Source organism: Nomascus leucogenys, chromosome 8 (genome assembly GCF_006542625.1).
Source record: "Nomascus leucogenys isolate Asia chromosome 8, Asia_NLE_v1, whole genome shotgun sequence".
NCBI classification, from domain to species: domain Eukaryota; kingdom Metazoa; phylum Chordata; class Mammalia; order Primates; family Hylobatidae; genus Nomascus; species Nomascus leucogenys.
In genome coordinates this window covers 30,386,584-30,411,044 of record NC_044388.1, presented here as the reverse complement: position 1 = coordinate 30,411,044, position 24,461 = coordinate 30,386,584, and the positions used below count along the sequence as shown (strand labels likewise).

The window sequence follows — 24,461 nt, the reverse complement described above, 5'->3', positions numbered from 1 at the left end:
CCATCTAACCCTAGCTGTAAAGATGTGAGCCAACTAAGTTCTGGTGCTTGCATTAAATGTTTGCATTCCTTTTTTTTTTTTGAGATGAAGTCTTGCTGTCGCCCAGGCTCCAGTGCAGTGGTGCAATCTCGGCTCACTGCAACCTCTGCCTCCTGGGTTCAAGTAATTCTCCTGCCTCAGCCTCCTGAGTAGCTGGGATTACAGGCAGACGCCACCATGCCTGACTAATTTTTGTATTTTTAGTAGAGCCGGGATTTCACCATATTGGTCAGGCTGGTCTCGAACTCCTGACCTTGTGATCTGCCTGCCTCAGCCTCCTGAAGTGCTGGGATTACTGGCATGAGCCACTACACCCGGCCCAAATATTTGCATTCTACTTACCAGTCAAGCATCTCTAACCTGAAAATCCAGAAATGCTCCAATAACCATTTCCTTTAAGCATCATGTTGACACTCAAAAATTTTCAGAGTTTGGATTTTGGCTTAGGGGGAGCAACTGTAGGTCAGCAATTACCCATGAAAGGTACATCTGGGCCTACCCAATCCTAGCAGTGGAAAGGTGATCAAACTAAGCCCTTGTGCTGTCACTAAGTCTTCTCCAAGCCAGGCTGTGTCAGTGATTACCTGTGGAAGGAGCATCTGTCCCTGCTCAACCCCAGGGGCAGAGAAGTGACTCTACCAAATCTCAGTGCTCTGCTTAACCCTACCCTGGGCTGGGAGGCAAGCCCAAATCCACACACATCTGTGCAGTACAGCCTCAGGCCCTGCCCACCCTATGGGGCCAAGCAACAACCTCAAGCAGCCTCAGAGCCCATCACATGGTTCTGCCCAACTACAGATTCCAAACAATAGTACTGACCAGCCAAGGAAGACAACCTGCAAATCTGCCAAATCAGAGACAATCACAGAGCCCAGAGAGCAGCTCTACCTGACTGAAGGCAGAGTCTAGCCAGTGATCTTACTAGACCATGGAGGACAGCTAGCAATATCATTTGACTTCAGAGCACAGGAAGCAACCAGAGAACCTGACACCAAAATACAAAGGATCACAAGCAACTACTATGAATAATTAAATGCCAACAAATTGGATAAAAGAAATGGATCATGAACAAATAGAAAATCTCAAAAGACCAATAGTGAGTGAGAAGATGACTTAGTAATAAAAATCTCCCACCAAAAGAAAAGCCCAGGACCAGATGGCTTTATTGCTGACTTCCATCAAACATTTAAAGAACTGACTAGTTTTCTCAAACACTTTCAAAACAAATAAAAGTAGAGAAAATACTTCCAAATACTTCCTTGTCATTTTACAAGGTTAGCAATACCCTGCTACATGTAAGAAAATTATACACCAATATCCCTGGTGAACAAAGATGCAAAAATCCTCCATAAAACACTAGCAAACCTAATTCAGGAACACATTAAAAGAATCATTCTCCATGATCGAATTAGATTTATCCCTGGGATGCAAGGATGGTTCAACATATGCAAATCTATGTGATACATGACATAAAAAAGATGAAAAATAGAAATCATATGATCACCATTTTCTGTGTGTTTTCTTAACCAGATCATTGTGAAATTATTCATAATTATTCTTTGGCCCTCTGCCCAGAAACCTCTTTTTGTATCTGACAATTGCTGAGATTTGGGGAAAGGAGCAAGTCAGAATAGAAATTAGTACTCCTCTCCTTGAATTAGGATTATAGTCTCAAAGAAGGTACCGTAAGGCATTCATGGTGCTCTGAGCAGTGTTTTGTGTGTGTGTTTTAAACTGGTAGGAAACTGGATGCATATTTATAAAAATAAAAAACTGGAAGAAATGAAAAAAACATATATCAGAAATAGCCTGGCTTCAAATTTTAAGCATGGACAAATTCTGTCTCTGGATTATATTATGAAGCTCTTATGTGAAACATGTTTCTTTGTAATGAAAACCACGTTGGGAGATGTTTAGTAATCATATTCTGTTATGGTCCCAAGACTACTAAGGAAATGCCTTTGTACTTTAGGGAAATACTTTTGGCATTTTATTATAAAGACAGAAAAACTGAGATGTAGCCCCTCTCCTGGAAGGGCTGATTTTGAATAACTGCTCATATGATGCACATGTACTGATTACTGCCTATTTTAATAAACACTCTTGAAAAATGAAAAAAAAGATGAAAAATAAAAACCATATGATCACCTCAATAGATGGAGAAAAAGCATTTGACAAAATTAACACAATATCACAATAAAAATTCTCAGACTAGGAATAGAATGTTCTTCAACACAATAAAGGACATACATGACAAACCTGTCACTAACATCATTCTTGTCAATGAAAAGCGTCCATTAATGGGTGAATGGATAAAGAAAACACGGTATATATACACACAGCAGAATACTATTTAACCCTAAAAGCGAGGAGACTCTCATTTGCAACAATATGGATGAATCTGGAAGAGATTTTGCTAAGTGAAATAAGCGAGGCACAAAAGAAAAAAACCGCATGATTTCACGTACATGAGGAATCCAACAAAGTTGAATTTATAGAAGTAAAGAGTTGAATAGTGGTTACCAGAGGCTGTAGAAGTGGTGAGGAAGGAAATGGGGAGTTGTTGATCAAAGAATACAAGGTTTCAGATAGACAAGTGGAATCAGTTTTGAGATCTATTGCACAACAGTGTCTATAGTCAATATTAGTGTATTTACATATTTCAAAGTGAGAGTAATTTTCAAATGTCTCACCATAAAAAAAATAACAGGTAAGTGAAGTGAGGGACATATTAGCCTGATTTAATCATGCCACATTGTATAAATATATCAAAATATCATATTGTTCCCCATAAATATATAGTTATGGTTTGTCATTCAAAAATAGTAATAAATGTAAGAGAAACAAAATAATTACATGACACACTATAAAATTATCTGTTGAAAACATAAATTATATGTATCTAAATTTTGAAAAGAAATAAAGGAAGGAGTGTTGGATATTTTAAGAGAAAAATAAGGTGTGAAAGTGTGTGGATTAAGAAACAGCACAGTCCAGGCGTGGTGGCTCATGCCGGTAATCCTAGTACTTTGGGAGGCCATGGCAGGTGGGTCACGTGAGGTCAGGAGTTCAAGATCAGCCTGGCCAACATGGTGAAACCCCGTCTCCACAAAAATACAAAAATCAGCAAGGCATGGTGGTGGGTACCTGTAATCCCAGCTACTCGGGAGGCTGAGGTGGGAGAATGGCTTGAACCCGGGAAGCAGAGGTTGCAGTGAGTTGAGATTGCGCTATGGCACTCCAGCCTGGGTGACACAGCAAGACTCCATCTCAAAAAAAAAAAATAAATAAAAATAAAAAAGAAACAGCACAGAGCCATTTGAGGTAAAAAAAAAAAAAAAAAAAAAAAAAAAAAAAAAAAAAATTGAGGCTATCAGCATACCAAATATTAGCAGCTCTGGGGCAGGTGCAGAGAAGGCAAGGAGAGTCGCTGAGTTGGATTTCTGGCTACATAGGTAAAATAGAGGAAGCAGAGGGGGTAAAGGAGATTAGAGGTATCATGCAGGTCTCCCTAAGCTCCCCCTTAACAAAGGGACATTTGATTCCATCTTAGAACATCTTTTTATTCTTCCTGAACGTGCACTGTCTGGGGTGCCACCAAAAACAATGCAGTTTAAAATACAGAAATCAACACCAGACTCCTTTCATCAAGGCCCCATCTACTATGGTAGATCTATTCTTCCCTGTTTAATTACAATATTTCTGAGTACAGCTTCATGGCATGCCTAAATAAAATTTTGGCCTGTGTGATTTCAACATTTCACATTGTAGAGTAAGGTGTTTAGTATGATGACAACTGTTAATCGCCACACTTCATACAATCTATAATCACTGTCGCAGAGAATCTGTCACTCCTACGCAAAGTCCCATAAGAGCAAAGCAAAAAGAATTGTTAAGAAACCGTTGGGTCGGGCACAGTGGCAAATCCCAGCACTTTGGGAGGCTGAGATGGGTGGATCATGAGGTCAGGAGTTCAAGACCAGCCTGGCCAAGATGGTGAAACCCCGTTTCAACTGAAAATACAAAAAACTCAGCTGGGCGTGGTGGTGGGTACCTGTAATTCTAGCTACTTGGGAGGCCAAGGCAGAGAATTGCTTGAATCCAGGAGGCAGAGGTTGCAGTGAGCCGAGATTGCAGCCTGGTCAACAGAGTGAGACTCTGTCTCAAAAATAAGAACAAGAAAAAGAAAAAAGAAACCACTAAAGGCAAGAACACCTTATTCCATCATGGTAACAAACTCGCAATCTTGCCCTGTGCAGGGGGACCATGCAGGCGGACATCCACCCATTTATCTTATGATTAAAATTAAAAGTCAGAGCAGATGCTCACTACAAAAGTGCTAAAGAAGTTCTTTTTCAGGTTGAAGCAAAATAAGACAGAGAAACTCCGATCTTTAGGAAAAAATGAAGAACATAAGAAATGGTATATCTGGGTAAATATAAAAGACTATTTTTCCCCTCTTAACCTATTCAAATACATATAACTCTTTTGGCTGGGCACAGTGGCTCACGCCTGTAATCCCAGGACTTTAGGAGGCCAAGACGGGTGGATTGCTGAAGGCAAGGAGTTGAAGCCCAGCCTGGCCAATATGGCAAAACCCCATCTCTACTAAAAACATAAAAATTAGCTGGGCATGGTGGTGCATGCCTGTAATCCCAGCTACTCAGGAGGCTGGAACACAAGAATGGCTTGAACCCGGGAGGGGGAGGTTGCAGTGAGCCGAGATTGCACCACTGCACTCCAGCCTGGGCAACAGAGTAAGAAACCGCCTTAAAAAAAAAAAAAAAGAAAAACAAAGCACATACAACTGTTTAATCCAAAAACAACACCTTGTGGGGCTTAAAATGAAATAAACGTGTATCTGTAAAGGATCATAAAAGCCATGGCTGGAAAGGAGAGGAAATTGATCTGTAGAGTTTGTAGTTTCTGTATTTTATGTGAAATTGTATAATAGCAACTAACCAGACTATGAAAGATTACACAGCAATAATTAGGAATAGAAAACATATGATAAAATGACAGATGTGAATAAAACCATGTTAAGTAATTACCTGAAAAGTTAATAGGCGAAATATTCCAATTACAATAAATTATCAGAATGGATTAAAAAAACACAAGATCCAATTATATGCCCATAAGAGTTTTACTTTAAAGACCCAAGTAGAAAAAAAGTCAATCTAAACCCTTGCTAGTAATGTTCACCCAGTACAAGCATACTGATTTTGAGAAAGAATAATTTTTACATCCTGGTAAAACTCTTTTTACATGCTTAAAAACAAATAAAAATATTACAAGTAGTGTTTCTCTAACAAAGAATACTTGTTAATATCTTCATAGGTGCTATCTCTTTATACTAAATTCCATGAGCTTGGAAATACTTCACTAATTCTTATTGATGGTAGCTTAAAAAAGAGAGTATCTCTCATATAACAAGAATTTGGAAGCATTTCTACTAGGCCATGAGCTCCTAAAAAGTAGGAAACAATTTCAGTTCCCCCAAATTTTAGCAAATAGGTACACTAATCATAAATGTCTATGAATCGGGCAACTGGCCATGTACTAAGAAAAGATTACTTACCATTTGAAGTCTCTGTGAGCTCTGAAAGGGGAAGAGACTTTTCAACTAAAAATCCAGACTGTGTTGAACCAAGTTTAGATGGTATCTTGGGGAAAAATTGAAAGAGTATTACATTTTATTACTTAGAGTACTACCAATGCCTTTTTGAAGATTTGAGTAAACATTATGGATTACCTGGAAATCTGATGTTCAATCAGTCACCTTCATTATCTCATAAACTCAAAATGTACAGGAATCTAACAATGAAGTATTCATACTAATTGCATCCTAAACATCCCACAAATCAACTTTTAATTCCCCAGGAAAAGTTTAAAGGATATATTTTTGTTGTTATAGCCTAGACAGCTGTATCATCTGCAATTCTTTAGAGAAAATTCTCAAAATAAAGTTTATATAATTATTAATCAAACGCCACACGATATTAATACCTGGGATATGAAAAACATTAAAGGCTAGGATAGAAAACACAGTCACATTAATTCAGAAATAATATCTGAATCATGATGTATGTTCAAACAATTAATCAAAGTTCTGATAACAAACAATTATTCTTTCTTCTGTCCGGTGGGGATTTCACATCAACCTGAAAAGGGTGGAGGGAGCCGAGATTACAGGCGACTGAAATACAAAGCAAACCCACTGGAGCCTGAAGAATCTCTAATAACTATCAAATCTTTGTTCTGCCAGTCCACATAAAACGAATAGGACGAGCACTGGATCTAAGAGACAGAGAAGGTGCAGAAAGAGTTCCAACTGTAATGGTGTTAGGTTGTCTCCTCTCACAAAGAACATGAGGAGCTACTGTGTCAAACCAGAACTAGGAGCATGAAGTAAGAAAAGTCCGTCATGAGAGACCAGCTCCCCGTTCACGCGTGCGCACATGTCAACTGATCTTCAGTAGTAGTATTTTTCTCCTAATATTGCCTTTTGATTGTCTTGACAGGGTTTAGGTAGTTATAAGACACAAAAATCCCTAGAGCTACTTGAAAGAAGTGAGCAGAGCAAAGGAGAAATTGCTGAATGGCACCCTGATTTCCATCAGAAGGAAAGCAGTCAGCGGCAGGCTTAAGTGCAAGACTCCCACGCCTGTGGAGTACACCCCACACAGAATCTCCACCTGATCCACCAACTTCACTGAAGCCATCTGCTTATACCCTGCTCCCCAGTAGAAAAAATACTGCCTGAGGGCAGGACTTTAACTTCCTCCCTTCTTGGAGCATCACCCTCTAGAATACCTCACATGCAGAAGACCCCAGGGCTTATTCTCTTTGTAAGGTTAGTAGTCAAAAGTGAGATCGCTATCCAAACTGTTTCTAATAAGCGATAAATAGCAGCAACCATAAAATTAACAGGTAGGAAATACACACACACACACACACACCACAGCTACCACAGGGCAGAACAAGGTACTAAAATTGAAGAACGGCACTGACAGCCTTAAAACTGCCTATGCAGAAAACCAAAACTTCATTTTCCTATGCGTAAAGTAAGTGAATTACCTCAGAAAGATCTGCAGAAGTTTCAACTGCACATACTCTGTCTGTATCAGTATTGAATATCTGGAGACCAATTACTTTTCCTTCAGCATCCGTTAGATTTTCATCAGAGTCTCTCTGATAGGATATTCTCCGACGTTTGGAGGACAACACTGCAGGGAACCCAGAATGCTGGCAAGCGCTGAGACCTTCCTTTCTGGCTATAAACACAAAATAAAAACGTCACAGACATAAATGTTTTCATATATATTATACATTTTTTTTTCTTTTTTTTTTTGAGACGGAGTTTCACTCTTGTCGCCCAGGCTGGAGTACAATGGTGCGATCTCAGCTCACTGCAACCTCCACCTTCTGGGCTCAAGTGATTCTCCTGCCTTAGCCTTTCAAATAGCTGAGATTACAGGCTCACGCCACCATGCCCGGCTAATCTTCGTATATTTAGTAGAGACGGGGTTTCACCACGTTGGTCAGGCTGGTCTGAACTCCTGACCTCAGGTGATCCACCCACCTCAGCCTCTCAAAGTGCTGGGATTACAGGCATGAGCCACCATGCCCAGCTATTGTGCATCATAATTTTAGTAAAATCTAGTGCTTGAGTCTACATTATCAATGAAAAGAAAAATCTACCACTTTTTTATTCCAAAAAAAAAATAAATCTAACTGAAAGGAATGAAAAAATGCCTATTGAAAAGATAATAATACATTTATATTATTAGAATTAAGTTTTTTCAGACCTTAAAACAAAGATATACTAAAATACTTTTGCATGTCTAATATGGTACCTCACGCTTTTTAAATGTATGATGACATCTGTTGTTATAAAAGATGTGGTTATGTTCTAATACTCTGTATGACTTTATGAAAAAGACAACCAAAACATGCCTCAGTTTTTTTCTAGCTAAAAAAAAGGAATTGTCTGCAGAATTATAATGATGTAAATAAATTTTAAAACCCAGGAAAAAAACTGAAACAATAAGTGAGTCACAAACTACAAATATAAATCGGTACATCTGAATGGGTCACGCACTCTAGAGGTGGATGAGGGGGAACTTGTCTTGGGCTAACAGAGCAATCCTCATGGGAGGTGCTGAAATGCACTTAAAGATGGTTCAAGAATTCAAAACAAAATCATCTGAAACCTTAGCGTGTAAAGTACCAGAGAATGGTTATAATAATTACAGTAAGACCAAGATTTTGTCACATTCTGGTATCTGAAATGCTTTGTGATTGGAAAAAACAAAAACGACTGAAAAAACAACCAAATGAATTACAATCTAAGAGTTAAAGAATATAGCAGATTATCAGATTGGATATATTTGTGTGTATAGTTTGTTTTTTTTTTTTTTTTGAAAGGGAGTCTCACTTCTTTGCCCAGGCTTGAGTGCAATGGCACGATCTGGCATCACTGCAACCTCCACCTCCCCGGTTCTCCTGCCTCAGCCTCCCCAGTAGCTGGGATTACAGGCATGTGCCATCACGCCTGGCTAATTTTTGTATTTTTAGTAGAGATAGGGTTTCACGATGTTGGCCAGGCTGGTCTCGAACTCCTGACCTCAAGTGATCCTCCCTCCTCAGCCTCCCAAAGTGCTGGAATTAAAGGCATGAGCCACCGCGCCTGGCTGGATATATTTGTTTTTAACATCAGGGTTGGGTGTTTGGTACTCATATAAAATTTATATGAATTTATTTCATTTATTAAATGCTTGCCAAGCTTAATAATAATCCTGTAAAAATCAAGATTGGTAAACTCAAATTTGCCACAAGCTGTATGGTAAAGGTGAAATGAGCTAATTATCTCTGACATTTTAAAACTTAAAACTTAATTGCAACCATGCGGAAATGTAGGATTAGGAATGCCTGACAACAGGTTTTTTTTCTAAGAGAAACCAGAAATCCATATTTTTGTGTGAAATGTCCCAAATTTTTAATGTTAGTCTCACTTTATAAATATACCTGTGTTCTGAAAAGATTGGCTTCACACTTAATCATTTCATATCTCAGAAGCTTGTCTTTATAAATATTGAAGTCAAAACTGAATGAATTATTTCTACTCACTCAAGTCTGTCATTTCGGACTCTCTTCCTGCTTCTGAGAATTCCGGACAGCCGGTCATTTTCTCGTTTTCCTTTATGGAGTGAAAAGCTGACTGGAAGGCCGATATTCGTTCTCTTAAAGAGTTAACATTTCGATACAGTGCAGGGCTGCCCTGTGAAAGTACAAAACATACAAGGAGTATTATAATCAATTCATACTTTCTACATTCTAGGCCTACAGCCATTGAATCCAAAATTAAAATACAGTACACACACGCTTTTTGAAGATCAGAGGTAAGGAGTTAGTGTGGCAGAGCTTCTTCACCCTGGAATTACACATTTTCAGTTTGAATAAGGAAATTTAACACAAAAATGTTGAGAGGCCAGCCTAAGATTATATGGAAGGTGCCAAAAAAACATTGCGCTCTGGGATGGTGCAACAAAGAAGGGACAGGAGGAACCTGTCTATTTGCAATTTTTACCAAATGTTGTGCTGGATGTATCCATAGGAAGCCATATGCATGGTGCCTGTGTCACAGGTAAGTCTCAGCATATCTCCTTCAGTCCAAGCTGTTTCTACTCAGCACCGGTCTACACATGCCCTCCAGCCCAGGGGCCAGAACGAGACACAGAAGTTCCATACATGCTCAGATACCACACTTGCATTGCTCTCTTTTTTGGCTCTTCCCAGCAAATTTTCCTGATTGTATGGGACCTGGAGGATATTTCCTGCTCAGGGTTGAAAGCCAGCCATTCTCTTAAAATGCAAAGTTTGATGGTATAAGCACAGAAGCTCTCTGGAAACCCCGTTAACAGGGTTCCAGCCAAAGACTGATAAAATGAAATTTATATTAGCAGGGACAGAAATGCCAGATAAAGACGAGTAATATAAAAATTGAGAGTTCCCTTTACGTCAAAGATAAATTACAAATGAAGTTCTCTATCTAGATTTTTTTTTTATTACTTGGACTACTAACATTTCCACTGATATGAAGTTTGCGGCAATTCTTAAAAATTATACCAATGGGCAAATAGTAAAAATTACCTCCCTTTAAGATATCATACAGAGTAGACTGGGCACGGTGGCTCATGCATGTAATCCCAGCATTTTGGGAGGCCAAGGTTGGAGGATCACTTGAGGTCAAGAGTTCGAGACCAGCCTGGCTAACATGGTAAAACCCTGTCTCTACTAAAAATACAAAAATTAACCAGGCGTGGTGGCACATGCCTGTAATCCCAGCTATGTGGGTGGCTGAGGTGAGAGAATCGCTTGAACCTGGGAGGTAGAGGTTGCAATGAGCCGAGATCACGCCACTGTACTTCAGGCTGCGTAACAGAGCAAGGCTTGGTCTCAGAAAACATATATATATCATAGGAGGAAAAGCAGTTCATACCGTGAAGCCATGTTTGATGGTGATCTGTTCACACATTTGATTCTCTTCCCAGTTAAATATAAAGCAAATTCTCTATTACATAATAAGAGAACATTTTACACTGAAATATGCTTGATGACATAAACATTCATGACATAAACAGCAATAATATTAAAAAAAGGCTTGCGGTCAATTCATCTAATAGAACGATAGGGAAAAGATGATCTCAAATTCATACAATTTACTTTGAACATGCTTTTTTTGTACTCATATTTGAACATGGTAGGGGCAGATTTAATATCCTAGGAACATGCAGCACTTTGAAATGCTGCTGCTAAAAAAATTTAAGTTTCTCTAGTCAAAATTGTTTTTTCTCTATTTTCTACTGGAGAAGGAGAACAATGTTTACATACAAAGCAAATGAAACATTCAAAATATACTGCTTTTTTGATGTTTTTGTCTTAGGAATTGTGTCAGTCAGTCAACCTTCCTTTCATGCACCACAAACTGTTCGAGGGGCTCAGGATCTAGGGAAAATTACTTTATTTTTATTTGAGACAGGGTCTCGCTCTATCAGCCAGGCTGGAGTACAGTGGCACAATCACAGCTCACTGCAGCCTCGATATCTTGGGCTCAAACGATCCTCCAACTTCAGCCTCTCAAATAGCTTGGACTACAGGCATGTGCCACCACACCCAGATAATTTTTAAAATTTTTTTGTAGAGACAGAGTTTGGTCATGTTGCCCAGGCTGGTCTCAAACTCCTGGCTTCAAATGATCCTCCCTCCTTTGCTTCTCAAAGTGCTGGGATTACAGTGTGAGCCACCATACCCAGCCAGGGAAATTACTGTCTAGAGTGAAATTCTGAAAACATATAAATGTAGTTACAGGTAAAAGAGGTGCTATTGAGAAGAAATATCAGTAATGTGGCTAAGTCCCTAAGTGCTGGCTTAGCTAGAATCAGGACAGACCTCTATCTTTAGTAAAATCTGAGTTGAAGCCAAAACAATGAGAAAGAGGTCTAAGGGAAGACGTCACAGGAGGGAGGTACTCTCCAAGAACAAGGGCCAACGCCTCGAATGGAAACAGGATGGGGCAGAAAGGCCAGCGTGCCCTGTGAGTGGAAAGAGATGGGGAGAGACTAGAGTGGGCGTACGAAGGCATCAGGAAGGGGTGTAGGTTTAATTCAAGGGATCGCAGGAGGCCATGGGAAGATTCTGAGCAGCCAGGTGAATGATTCGATTTCTACTTTACATGAGTGCCTCTCCTGACTGCTCTGTGGGATAGCCAGTGGATTAGGGAGAACGTAGGAGGCTGCTGCCAGCACGACACACGTACAACATTAAGGTCCTTTTTTTTTTAATCAGTAGAAGGAGTACACTTTAAATTAATAATACAAAGTCTATAGTAAATGTATAAACCAGGAACAGTCATTCATTATCACTATCAAGTATTATGTATTGTAGGTAACCTTTTGTGCTAGATTTTAATACAACTGGCAGCACTGTAGAACTGTTTGCACCAGCATCACCACAAACGCGTGAGCAATGCATTGTTTTGTGATGTTATGTGAGCTACATCACCAGACCTTAGAAATTTTTCGGCTCCATTATCATCTCATGAGACCACCACTGTATATTTAGGCCATCATTGAACAAAATGTCATTATGTAGCACAAGACTGTATCTGACTTTTTAGGGGGATGTACTATTTTAATAAAAATTTGAAAAAACAGCTAAATATATCCCCATCAGCAGATAAATAATCTACTCCTCTCCACAAGGTTGTCCCAAATACATTTTGTCCAGGAGACCCTTGCCCCTATAAATCAACACACAGTAGTCATGAAAAAATCAGTAACTTAGAGATAAGCTCTTAAAAAGGTAGTAGTGTCTCACCTCATAGAAAACTAGATCTTAACTAGAAAAAAAAATTGAGAAGTAAAATAAAAAGCTCCTCTAGAAAGCTATTTCTTTTTTTTTTTTGAGACAGAGTCTCGCTGTTGCCCAGGCTGGAGTGCAGTGGCACAATTTCGGCTCACTGCAGGCTCCACCCCTGGGGTTCACACCATTCTCCTGCCTCAGCCTCCCGAGTAGCTGGGACTACAGGCGCCCGCCACCTCGCCCGGCTAATTTTTTGTATTTTTAGTAGAGACAGGGTTTCACTGTGTTAGCTAGGATGGTCTCTATCTCCTGACCTTGTGATCCGCCCACCTCAGCCTCCCAAAGTGCTGGGATTACAGGCGTGAGCCACCGCGCCCGGCCTAGAAAACTATTTCTATCCAGGGTCTCATAACTCTTAAAAATACCCTCGTTTGGGTTGAGCACTGTGGCACACACCTGTAACCCCAGCACTTTGATAGGTATTGCTTAAGGTCAGGAGTTCAAAACAAGCCTGGGCAACATAGTGAGGCCCCATCTCTACAAAAAAAATTTTTATAATTAGCCCATTGCTGTAGCACATGCCTGTAGTTCCAGCTACTTGGAAAGCTAAAGTGGGAGGATTCCTTGAGCCCAGGAGCTCATTGCTGCAGTGAGCTATGATTGCACCACTGCATTCCAGCCTGGGCAACTGAGATCCTGTCTCTAAAACAAAGCAAACAAAGAAAAATCACCCATGGTCAACATCATCATTTAGGGTAACTGCATTTTTTTTTTTTTTTTGAGACAGTCTCACTCTGTTGCCCAGACTGGAATACAGTGGCATGATCTTGGCTCAATGCAACCTCTGCCTCTCAGTTTCAAGCAATTCTAGTGCCTCAGCCTCCGAGCAGCTGGAATTACAGGCACCTGCCACCACACCCGGCTAATTTTCATATTTTTAGTAGAGATGGGGTTTCACCATGTTGGCCAGGCTGGTCTCGAACTCCTGACCTCAAGTGATCTGCCTGCCTCGGCCTCCCAGAGTACTGGGATTATAGGCGTGAGCCACCGCGCCCGGCCGCTAACTGCACATTCTCTAAAACACAGAGAACATCTCTCTCCAGATTTGAAACAGAGCAGATGCACTAGAAGGTATAAAGAAAGCACAAAAGCTTCATTAACAGAATTCACGACAGAACTTAGAAGAAAATCATACCTGGGAAGGAGAATATTGTGCCAAAGGAGATTTCCTAGCATTCTTTATATTTTGCTGCCGAGCGATGAAACGAATCAGATGGTTTGTTTCAGGAGAGCCCCGAGCACCGACTGCAGAACGTCGTCTGGATTTTTTAAGGTAGGATGATGACTTTCCTGTAATGAAACTCTCTTATAAATCGGAACAAAACAAGGCAATCGTCAGTAACCACGTCCAATACTCGTGATGTACCAGCCTGAGAAAACATGATAAACATGTGCTACAGAAAGCTCAGTGGAGAGTTACTGGCACAGTCATTCATATACAATCAGTGGAAGAGGAATCTTTGTTTTGTCTGCTGACTTAGTCCATGCTCCTAGAACAGTGCCTGGTACATAGAACAGTTATTAAAAGTTGCTGAATAAATACATGAACACGTTTTAAGTTTTCATTTTTGTTTCATATTTCCTACACACAGATGGCTTTTGCTTTTGACTCAGTATTTTTCTTTTTCTAAATAAGTCAGTTTTATCCCCAACAACTGAAAGGTAAGATCTCCACCTAGGGACATGCAGTCTCAGGTTCTTAATTCAAGATGATTGTGTTTCTTTCTGATACCTACCATCAGCACTACCCTGAATTTTGGACATATGCCTAAGCACACAAAATGAATCCAGCTTTTTAAAGGTCTAAGAGTGACGTTCTTGAGAATGAAAGTTAGGTGGCGTACCACTTTCGCCTTGTCTTATGTATTACCTGGTCTAGTGCCCCGTGATATTCAAGACTTCCATTATCCTCCAATTCTAAATGCTATTCTCTGATCCAATTCCATTCTCATATAGTATTTCCTTTTTTTCCATCTAAGTCAGAATTCACAGGTAAACTTCATTTCTACTGCTCGAAGGACATTAGCTGGAATCAATCTTCTGTTTGTGTTTTTTTTTTTTTTTTTTTGAGACAGAGTTTCACTCTTGTTGCCCAGGCTGGAGTGCAACGGTGTGATCTCGACTCATGGTAACCTCCGCCTCCCGGGTTCAAGGGATTCTCCTGCCTCGAACTCCTGAGTAGCTGGGATTACAGGCATGCGCCACCATGCCCGGCTAATTTTGTATTTTTAGTAGAGATGAGGTTTCTCTATGTTGGTCAGGCTGGTCTCGAACTCCTGACCTCCGGTGATCCGCCTGCCTCGGCCTCCCAAAGTGCTGGGATTATAGGTGTGAGCCACTGAGCCCAACCCTGTTCGTGATTTTTAAAGGAGGTACATCCTGATCTTTCAGTATTATATTTTCTTAATTGCTCTTAAACTTTCTCTTATTTTTGCCATAAATGAAAACAAAATGCATTATTACTATTCATATCATACACCCTCCTGTATCCCAGGTGACAGGTCAAAAAGTGACTCACGCACACATTATTTTCTAGTATTGGCATCAAGCACGACTCTGACTTGGGAACATTATCATGCTGGGTGCCCTGCGATTCCGTGATCCCTGCTATGCTAAATGAACTGTGCATGTGCACAGAAGTCTCCCTGAAAAAGCAAGTTTGCAGAGTAGGCAATTTAGGTACCTAAAATATGACAGTACGTATAAACAAATAAAGCTGAGTTATATTAAAGTTATTTTTAAACTTGAAAAGCATTACAATAGAATGACAACTTTTCTTACCTGCAGAGTTCCTAACAAAGCTTTCAGGTGTAATTCCCAATTGCTCTACGGTTACTGTGGAAAAGTTCAAAGGTGATTTAAAAGTATCTGGTGTGCAAGGATTAGGAGGTAATTCGGCATGCTTCTGAGGAGTCACAATCTTCCCAGTTCCCAAAATGAAAGAGGCATTTCCTGAAACGCATGACATATTGTAGGGGTGAAGACAACTCTCTGTCTAAACCTTCAACTTCACAAGGAGGCAGCAGATCATCACATACCAGCATTATTCATTGCAGTCTCCTTGGTTTCAGGGGGCTTGTCTTTTGAACTGGCATCCATCTAAGAGGTGAAGAAAAACAATGAAAAATAACCCCACCAGCAAGATGAATGTGATTCGATCACGAACGTCATTCAGGACTGAATTGCAATACAGTCCATACTGGCATAGAAACACACGTCATAGGTTTCATTTTTTATTTTAATTTCTGTGGGTATACAGTAGATGTATATATTTATGGGGTACGTGAAATATTTTGATACAGGCATGCAATTCGTAATAATCAAAGTAAATGAGATAGCCATCATCTCAAATATTTATCCTTTTTGTTATAAAAAATCCAATTATACTTTGTTATTTTTAAATGCACAATTAAGTTATGGACCGTCACCCTGTTGTGCTAGCAAATACTAATCTTATTCATTCTATGTTTTTCTACCTATTAACCATCTCCACTTCCTTCCCACCCATCCCCAATACACTTCCCAGCCTGTGTAACCATTCTTCTACTCTAAGCGCGTACTTTTAAAGCCAAATTAAACAGAAAGAAATGGAGGAAACTGCTGTTCAGGCACCAAAGCAGACCCCAAAGGATAAGCCACGGCTTTTCGACCGTAGCGAAAACCTGAATCATAAGGGTACCCCTCTCAAGACGCAGCTCTGTCCATTTCCAGAAATTCTCTCAGCAGGTCTGGATGCACCCCGGCTCACCCAGAGCAGCTCCTGACAGGAGCACTAACTCTGTGCTGCAGGGTAAGCCGAACAAACTCCCTAGAAACGCCCCGGAGAAGCAGCCCCGTGGCAGCGCGGCTGCAATCCTACCTCTCACGCCGCACCTGAAGGCCCGCCAGGCAGACAGGCTTACTCCCAGAGCCCCGTGGCAGGCGAGCGTCGCGTTGGCCGCTCCTTCCAGACCCCGGCTCCTCTGTCCGGAAGGGCTCTCCTGGCAAAGCACCCGCAGCCGGGAGCCGCTCTCCGAATCCGGAGCCCGGGGTCCCGGCAACCGACCCGGACTCACAGCCCGCGCTGTGCCTGGTCTGCGCTCTGCTCGGCCGCCTCCTCCACCCGCCTTCTCCGCCCGCCGCCCGATTCAAATCCCCGACCCCGCCTCTCGGTGCCGAACTTACTCTACGAATCATTCCGCCACCGCCCCCTTCTCCAGTCCGCACACCTCCGAGGGCTCCCAGGACTTTCCGTTGGCACAGGAGTGGCTTCCTGGGCTCGGAGAGGGGCCACCGCGAGCTGCAGTCAACCGGCTGACTACAGACACCTGGTACGGACTTGTGACCGCGGGGACTACTTTCCAGGAGAGTCTCGCGGAGTAACGCTTCTGTTAGCTCTTTAACTCCGCCTCCCACCTTTCTATTGGATGCTGCAAACTTCGAAAAGACTCATTCAACCAATCCTAACAGAGCGACGAGCTGGCTCTTACCCAATCAGTCCGTCCCTACCGCAGCCGTTTCCTCGCTGGGCCGGCTTGTGGGCGGGGATAACGCGGGAGGAGGGGCTGACTGGTGGTGGGTCCCTTTCAGCGCTCCACCTTCTTTCCGTAGACCCCGCCCTCGTATGCATATGAGCGCTACCTACACTTGAGGGTGCGCCTGCTCAGTAACGCTGGAAGCCGCCGTCCGGCTCCAGGAGCCTCTCTGATTGGCTGATTCCCCTTCCCGTCTACTAGCCTTTAGCGTCTCTTCCCTCCCTCAGTCCCGGCTAGGTTAGCCAGAGCCCGCCCGATACTGGGTGCTGATTGGCTGGACTCTGTCCGGTGACGCGGGTTGGTTGGTACGGCAGAGTGTCAGTCTCGGAGAGGTGGGGGAAGGGCCCCAGGCAGGCTGAGGAGCCTAGGGGCGGGGTGGAAAGGAGGACCGGCCGAACCCTGGGTGTGGGACAGAGTGGGTGTGTGTGGTGTGTCCCCAAGGGCAGGAAGGTGGCGAAGGGAGGCGAATCCGAGTGGGTGGAGGGAGGGGAAGGGCGGGAGGAGAAAAAGGTGGGAGGAGGACCAGGTGGGAGGGTGGCGGCTCACTCAGGACCCAGCGGGGGCAGCGCGATGAGGCGGGTGACCCTGTTCCTGAACGGCAGCCCCAAGAACGGAAAGGTAACGGGGGCGTGAGGGGGCGCGGCGGGCCGGGGGTCGGGGCGAGGGCGGACGGTGCGGAACCGGCTGGCGGGGCAGCGGTGAAGTTGGGTAGAGGGGCTGGGAGGTGGGCGTGCGCGGGCTGGGGGCGCTCGGGGACAACACAGGGTCCCCGCGGCCTCCTCCCGACCCTCAGGACCCCCGTGCCCGAGCCTGCCCTTCAGTGCCTCAGCTGCCTGGGGGCCGGCGCGGGTCGGGCCGGGGGCTCCGGCGCTCCCGGATGCGCGATGCGGGGGGCGCGGGGACGGGGGCGCGGGGAGGGCCGCGGTCACCTGGGCGCCCGAGCGGTCGCGCCTCTTCCCGCCTCTCCCCGAGACCCCGCTCCCGCCTGCGGGAGGAGGCGCGCCGGCTCCCGTGCTGAGTAATGGTCTGCTCGGAAAGTGGCGGCGAGCACCAGAGCCTGTGGAGATGGGTCAGGGAGACAGAAGTAAACTGCCCGTAGATAAACAAAATCTTCTCCCATCCGAGGTCGAAGACAGGATTTTTAAAATGGGGGCATTTTCTTGTTGATTTTTGCCTTCCTCTCTGAGATGCCTCAAGCCCCCACGCCCCACCGCCGCCAAACTTCTCTATACTCTTTTTATTATTTTGCCTTATTTTGATTCCCTAGAGGACGGGTACAGCAGACCCAAAAGGGATCGATTTGACAGTCGCCTTTGCTGTGTTAGGCCTTTGCGGAGGGTGTGGTGCTAAATGTTCTTCCAGCGCTGGAGCAAGCCAAAACGAATTCTCTTCCTTCCCAGCCTTTTGCCCCACCCATGAAAGTTGTTCTGCTCCTTTGGGAAATTTTGACTGTTCGAGGCAGACATTTATTGCGTTGCTAAAAGATACCTAGAAGTAACTCAGCCTTTACGAGTCTAAGGTAAAGGTAAATGGGTCTCGCTGTGTTGGTTGCCAAAATACTCTGCTGCCTGCACATTCGGGGAACACTGTGAATTTTTAAACAGTGAAATTGTCCAGTGGCATTAAAAATGGCTTTCCGATTATTCAGTTTAGAGTAAACATGCTCTGAAAATTCGAACCAGAGTGTGGGTTGTTGACTATAATTTTGTGTTCTTCTGGTCTTAGAGATTTAATACTCATTTAAAAACAATTGGTATAAATTCGAGTTCTTGAGTTATCATGAATGCTACCCCGAAAATATGTTCACGAAGTTTACATTTCTCATCACTATTAACTTTTTCTAAACCTGTTCTGTAGTTAGCTACTACCTATTATCTAAAACTTATGTTGTTACTCTAAGAAAGATTTAGTATATTCAAAATTGGTAATATTTCTCAAAAACAAACTTCTGATTGACCTTTTTAATGCAGTATCTCTGCTATGTTACTCATGGAAGACAAATATTTAAACCTAGTCATAAATATTTTTGCTCTAAATTTCTCCCAAATCCACTCAATTTGGTTGTCAAAAATTAACTGAGTTGGTCATTCCATATTGTTGTTCACACGGATTTTTTTTTTAAGCTATCTAGTTTTGACTAGATTAGATTCTTGGATTTAAATTTTATTTACTTTAAAAATATTCTGCTAGAGAATCTCAGAAGATTGGGGAAATGCATCTCAAATAATTAAATATAAATGTGTTTATGTTACAACGTAAAAATCCAAACTGGAGAGCACTAGATAAAAAGAAACAAAGCCATGATCTTCACTACTCAGCTGATGAACATATTCTAAGACGTTGGCAGTGTTTTCTCTCCTTTCAGTTGATCAAAAAAATTTATAATTACTCTTATTTGACAAAAGAGCTGCATAATACATAACAGCTTGCATTTTTATATATAAAGTAACTAATTGGATTGGCATGATCATGGCTTGAATGTTCATTAAGAATAAGCTGGGGAAAAGTGCTACTCAAATAGAATAGAATTTGATTTCCCATCCACCAGTTGGAATATCTGTACCGCTTACTTTATCTCCTTTACCTCGCTTCTGCTTTTGTTTCTTGGTTATAAGAATAATCTCTGTTTTTTCAAATAAGTTTCCCTCTCATAGCTTGTTTAGTAGTTACCAGACTGTGAGACTATGAAGCCTGGGGAAGGGCGTGGAGAGGCACATAATTCTTCCAAGGTGCTGTGTTATATGCTCGCCAGGAATTGTCTGTGTATTGAATGAATGTAACTAGTGGTGAACGTATTTGACGTTGGAGAGAGGGCTATGCATTCTCTAAACTGTGGTTTCCAGAGTGAGATGACACACTGCAGACAGTGTCCAAGACGATTTATTGGAGGTCAGGAAGAAATATACCTTTTGTTTATATCTTACACTTAAAAATATAAAATAATGTGAAAACTTGATTTTTCGGATCTAGAAAGACACAGGTGCCTCCAGTCACTGAATATTCAGCTGCTCTCAGGTCTCCTGTAAGAAGGGACGGCCTTTGCATGTGAAAAGGTTAATAGTGTCTTCTTCACTGTCTTCTTCACTGATTGGTTGTCATTGACATTGTGATATGGAAGCTTATAAATGGCACATTAAGATTTATATCTAGTTTTAACCAAATTAACCCTCACCAAAATGCCGAGTGATCTTAAAGGATTATTTCAAAGAAACTGCAGCTTGAAGACAATATTAATTATGCAAGCACAAGTAAACAATGAGGAAATGGCAGAAGCTGCCACTTCTCCTAGTATGTATAAACCATGAGACTAAAAAAAGAGTGGGTCTCTTTGGACCTGAGAAGTTGAAACAGTGCTGAGTTTTAAAGAAGAATATTTGAAGTCCTATTTATTAATTGCTATTACTAATCAGCCTCTCCCTAACTGTATGTTATTCTTTGAAATATTAGCCATTGATAGGATGAGTCATCCTAGTTAGCAAGATATTTAGAAATACTTTCTAGGGCATGAAGGCAAATGGTTTCAGATTTTTTTCTTTTCTGAGTTTTTGGTTTTTGTTTGTTTTTTACTTTTATTTATTTTTTATTTTTTTATTTGTTTTTTTGAGACGGAGTTTTGCTCTTCTGCCCAGGCTGGAGTGAAGTGGCGTGATCTCAGCTCACTGCAACCTCTGCCCCCCAGGTTCAAGCGATTCTCCTAACTCAGCCTCTTGCGTAGATGGGATTACTGGCGCTTGCTACCACGCCCTGCTAATTTTTGTATTTTTAGTAGAGACGGGTTTCACCATGTTGGCCAGGCTGATCCTGAGCTCTTGACCTCATGTGATCCACCTGCCTTGGCCTCCTAAAGTGCTAGGATTACAGGCATGAGCCACCATGCCCGGCTTATTTTAATATTTAAAGTCAATCCTGTATTTGGCACAATTTCACTAAATTTAATGGTAAATATTTAGGAGATTCTTACTGGCTAATTCATAGTCTAAGTCACTGAAAGTCCTCATCATTTGGGAAAACATGTACTTTCTAACAGTGGAATATAGTTCATAAATACATAAATATACAGACGTTTGAGTACATGCCCAAAAGTATGTTACCACTGGGGTGTGTGGTCAGAAACATTTGAAGGCCTTAGTTCTAATCGCTGGAATCTTTGGTTTAAATTTTGAGGGGTTTTCTTGTTGTTTTTTAAAACTGCTCCAAAAAAGTCAGTTATGTTGTACCTGTCATCCTTTTTCCATGTGCCTCAACATTTTCGTTATTCTTTTTAATATTCCCTGTAAGAGTTGGTATTAAGGAAATTGAAACAGGGACCTGCACATCTGAATGCAGTGTGTGGCTTCTGAGCAACTTAAACTTAATGTCAGTGCACTTTCTATACGTCTTGAACACAGAGTGCTTTTTTTACTTCAGAATATTCAGTAATGAGCTGTGCAAGTCCTAGGCCTTTTGTATACTGATTAATTCATCATTCATTCATTCTTTCATTCATTCAGTGAACACTTAGTAAATGCCTTCTGAGTATGTGGCATCATGCCAAACGTGGCAAACAGGATAGGAAATACTTTCATTCTGTACTGTGTTTTTATTCTGGGTCCAAGAAATAACTTTTCTTTAGGTTTTGGTATTAGGTCAGAAACATGTTGTTGGGAGCAGGCACAATGGCTCATGCCTGTAATCCCAGCACTTTGAGAGGCTGAGGTGGGAGGATTGCTTGAGTTCAGGAGTTCAAGACCAGCTTGGGCAAGATAGTGAGATCCCATCTCTAAAACAACAACAACAACAAAGAATGAAAAAGAAATATGTTGTTAGTAGTAAGTATCCAAATTTGAATCCATTACATTGTTAGAGTTGGAGAAAGGTGAAAATGTATGTGAACCTCTGCCTCTGAAGGCTAAACATTAATAAGAACCTAGTGAGGGCCCACTTTTTAAGCTTGAACATTTCTTAATATATTTGATACATAGAAAAGAATACAATAAAGAATATACGTAAAAATTAAGAGGAACATAATATAGCAAATATCTGTAAATCTGCCAGATAACCCAAGAAGTAGCATGTTATCAATAACATAATGTGTTCATCGACTTTCCTGTTCCCGTTTTGTTTTTCCCTTTGCTGTGTGTTTTTAAATCAATAGTTTTGTCACATATATATGCATAACTAAATTACCTTTTTTTTTTTGAGTCGGAGTCTCACTCTGTCGCCCACTTTGGAGTGCAATGGCACAATCTCTGGCTCCGTACAACCTCTGCCTCCCGGGTTCAAGCAATTCTCCTGCCTCAGCCTCCCAAGTAGCTGGGATTACAGGCGCCCGCCATCACGCCCGGCTATTTTTGTGTTTTTAGTAGAGACAGGGTTTCACCGTATTGGCCAGGCTGGTCTCAAACTCCTAACCTCGAGATCCGCCCGCCTCGGCCTCCCAAAGTGCTGGAATTACAGGCTTGAGCTACCATGCCCAGCCCTCACCTTTTTTTTTTTTGAGACAGAGTCTCGCACTGTCACCCAGGCTAGAGTGCAGTGGTGCGATCTTGGCTCTCTGCAACCTCTGCCTCCTGGATTCAAGCGATTCTCCTGCCTCAGCCTCCTGAGTAGCTGGAATTACAGGTGCGTGCCACCACTCCCGGCTAATTTTTGTATTTTTAGTAGAGATAGGGTTTCACCATGTTGGTCAGGCTGGTCTCGGCTGACCTCCTGATCTGCCCGCCTCGGCCGCCCAAAGTACTGGGATAAAGCGTGAGCCACTGTGCCTAGCCACTAAGTTACATTTTTAAAAAATCAGCTTCGGGACATACTGTATCTCAAATTGATATTATACTGTATATAGTTTTTTGTGGAGACAATGTCTTCCTATATTGCCCGGACTGGTCTCAAACTCCTGGCCTCAAGCAGTCCTCCTTCCTCAGTCTCCCAAGGTGCTGCGACTACAGGCATGAGCCATCATGCCAGGCCAGTCCTTGCCTTTTTCATTCAGTATAATTCTCTTCCAACCATAATATCTGACATAGTGATAATTTATTCATTTTTACTACTTTATTTAAAGTACATGTTATACAAATACTACCATGATATTCCTGTCAGTGGACATTAGGTTGTTTATTTTCTTTATATTTTGTTTTTAAATTGACAGTGCTGTCATGAATATTTCTGTACATGTATCCTGGTGCACAGCAGCAAGCATTTTTCTAGGGAGGTAGTTCTCAAACTTTAGCATGCATCAGAGTCACTTGGAGGAGGAGGAGAACTTGAGAAAACTGCTGGACTTCATCCTCAAAGGTTAATACTCAGTAGGTCTGGGGTGGGGTAGGAACGTACGTTTTTAATTTGCAGGTGAAATGTGGTTCAGATGCTGCAGGTGACAGGATCACACATTTGAGAACCACCACTCTAAGGTGTAGACACATAGTTGTAATTATTGGGTGTTAGAATATGTAAATATTCAGTTTTGCAAAATAATGCCAGATTGTTTTTCAAAGTCATTGCAGTAATTTATATTCCCACCACCATTGCATAAATCTTCCCCGTTGGTCCACATCCACTCCAACACTTGATATTATCAGTATTTTCCATTTTAAATATTTTTTTCACCTTAAGAGTTAATTATCTCATATTTTTTTTAAATTATCTCATCTTTTAAAGAATAAGATCATGTAAATATTTAAAATGTATTTGACTAAAAGTATAGGTAGAGAAAATTGAGTTCTATATTTAGTTACTAATGGTGATTAGTGGTTTTGTTGGGTAAATCTGCCTGCATAAATTCAACAATTTATGTGTATTGTGTATTGCATAATGCACAATAAATACTTGTATATTTATCATAACAACTTTTTGCAAATTAATTTTTTTATTGGACCTTTTGGATCCAGGCAGACAGCCAGATTAGAAAATATTTAGTGATATGGTAAATTGTTTTTGATACTTTATTAGGATTGATTTAAGTGGCAATAAAAGTTGAATTCAAATACACAAATACTTGTGTATTTATTGTGTATTATGTAATAAATCTTGTGGGTATAAAAGAAAAAATATGTGACTTGCATGTGCAGGTTTTAATTTTTAAATTTAAATAATATAGGTTACAATTTGAAAATGGTGTTTAAAGGCAAATTAAAACTAGCCAATCCTACTAGGCATGGTATTCTATTTACTCTCCAACTCATAGACAGCTTTCACTTGTCATGGGATCTGAAATTTAAAAATAATTGACTCTAAACAGTAGTATAATACAGACATCATGAACTTTAATAGACATGCTTCTCAATAAATGTAAAATGCTTCTATTCTTAGGGCCTAAGTTATTAAAGTAGATAATCACAGTGACATGGAAACATCAGGCCCACATGGTGGAGATAACATATACAAAGCAAATGACCTTCGTAAGCACTATCATTTTATGATTTATTTGGCTCAGTATGAGGACAAAAACAATCTTAGTATATACTACCTGGAGCTTATGTCCATGATATACAAGATTTTTATTGTTCCTCT

General features: G+C 41.3%; 2 protein-coding genes across 5 annotated transcripts in view; one reads left to right on the top strand and one right to left on the bottom strand.

Moving 5' to 3' along the window:
- Positions 1–16,863, bottom strand: part of CDCA2 (cell division cycle associated 2) — a 49,052-nt gene extending 32,189 nt beyond the window's left edge. Inside the window, exons 1-7 of one of the 2 annotated variants that reach the window (XM_004088679.3) lie at positions 16,322–16,863; positions 15,501–15,561; positions 15,244–15,414; positions 13,598–13,752; positions 9,169–9,319; positions 7,117–7,313; positions 5,618–5,702 (exon numbers count right to left, since the gene is read on the bottom strand). In XM_004088679.3, coding sequence (XP_004088727.1) covers positions 5,618–5,702; positions 7,117–7,313; positions 9,169–9,319; positions 13,598–13,752; positions 15,244–15,414; positions 15,501–15,561 — 820 coding nt within the window. In that variant the 5' untranslated portion in view covers positions 16,322–16,863. The remainder of the gene's footprint in view (positions 1–5,617; positions 5,703–7,116; positions 7,314–9,168; positions 9,320–13,597; positions 13,753–15,243; positions 15,415–15,500; positions 15,562–16,321) is intronic. The other variant, XM_003272885.3, reaches the window with a different exon arrangement.
- Positions 16,864–17,365: 502 nt separating this feature from the next.
- The window catches only part of KCTD9 (potassium channel tetramerization domain containing 9), a 32,754-nt gene continuing 25,658 nt past the window's right edge, over positions 17,366–24,461 (top strand). For 2 of the 3 annotated variants that reach the window (XM_030816992.1, XM_030816994.1), the window contains exon 1: positions 17,373–17,594. In XM_030816992.1, coding sequence (XP_030672852.1) covers positions 17,547–17,594 — 48 coding nt within the window. In that variant the 5' untranslated portion in view covers positions 17,373–17,546. Of the gene's footprint in view, positions 17,595–24,461 lie in introns of all 3 variants that reach the window. The other variant, XM_003272883.4, reaches the window with a different exon arrangement.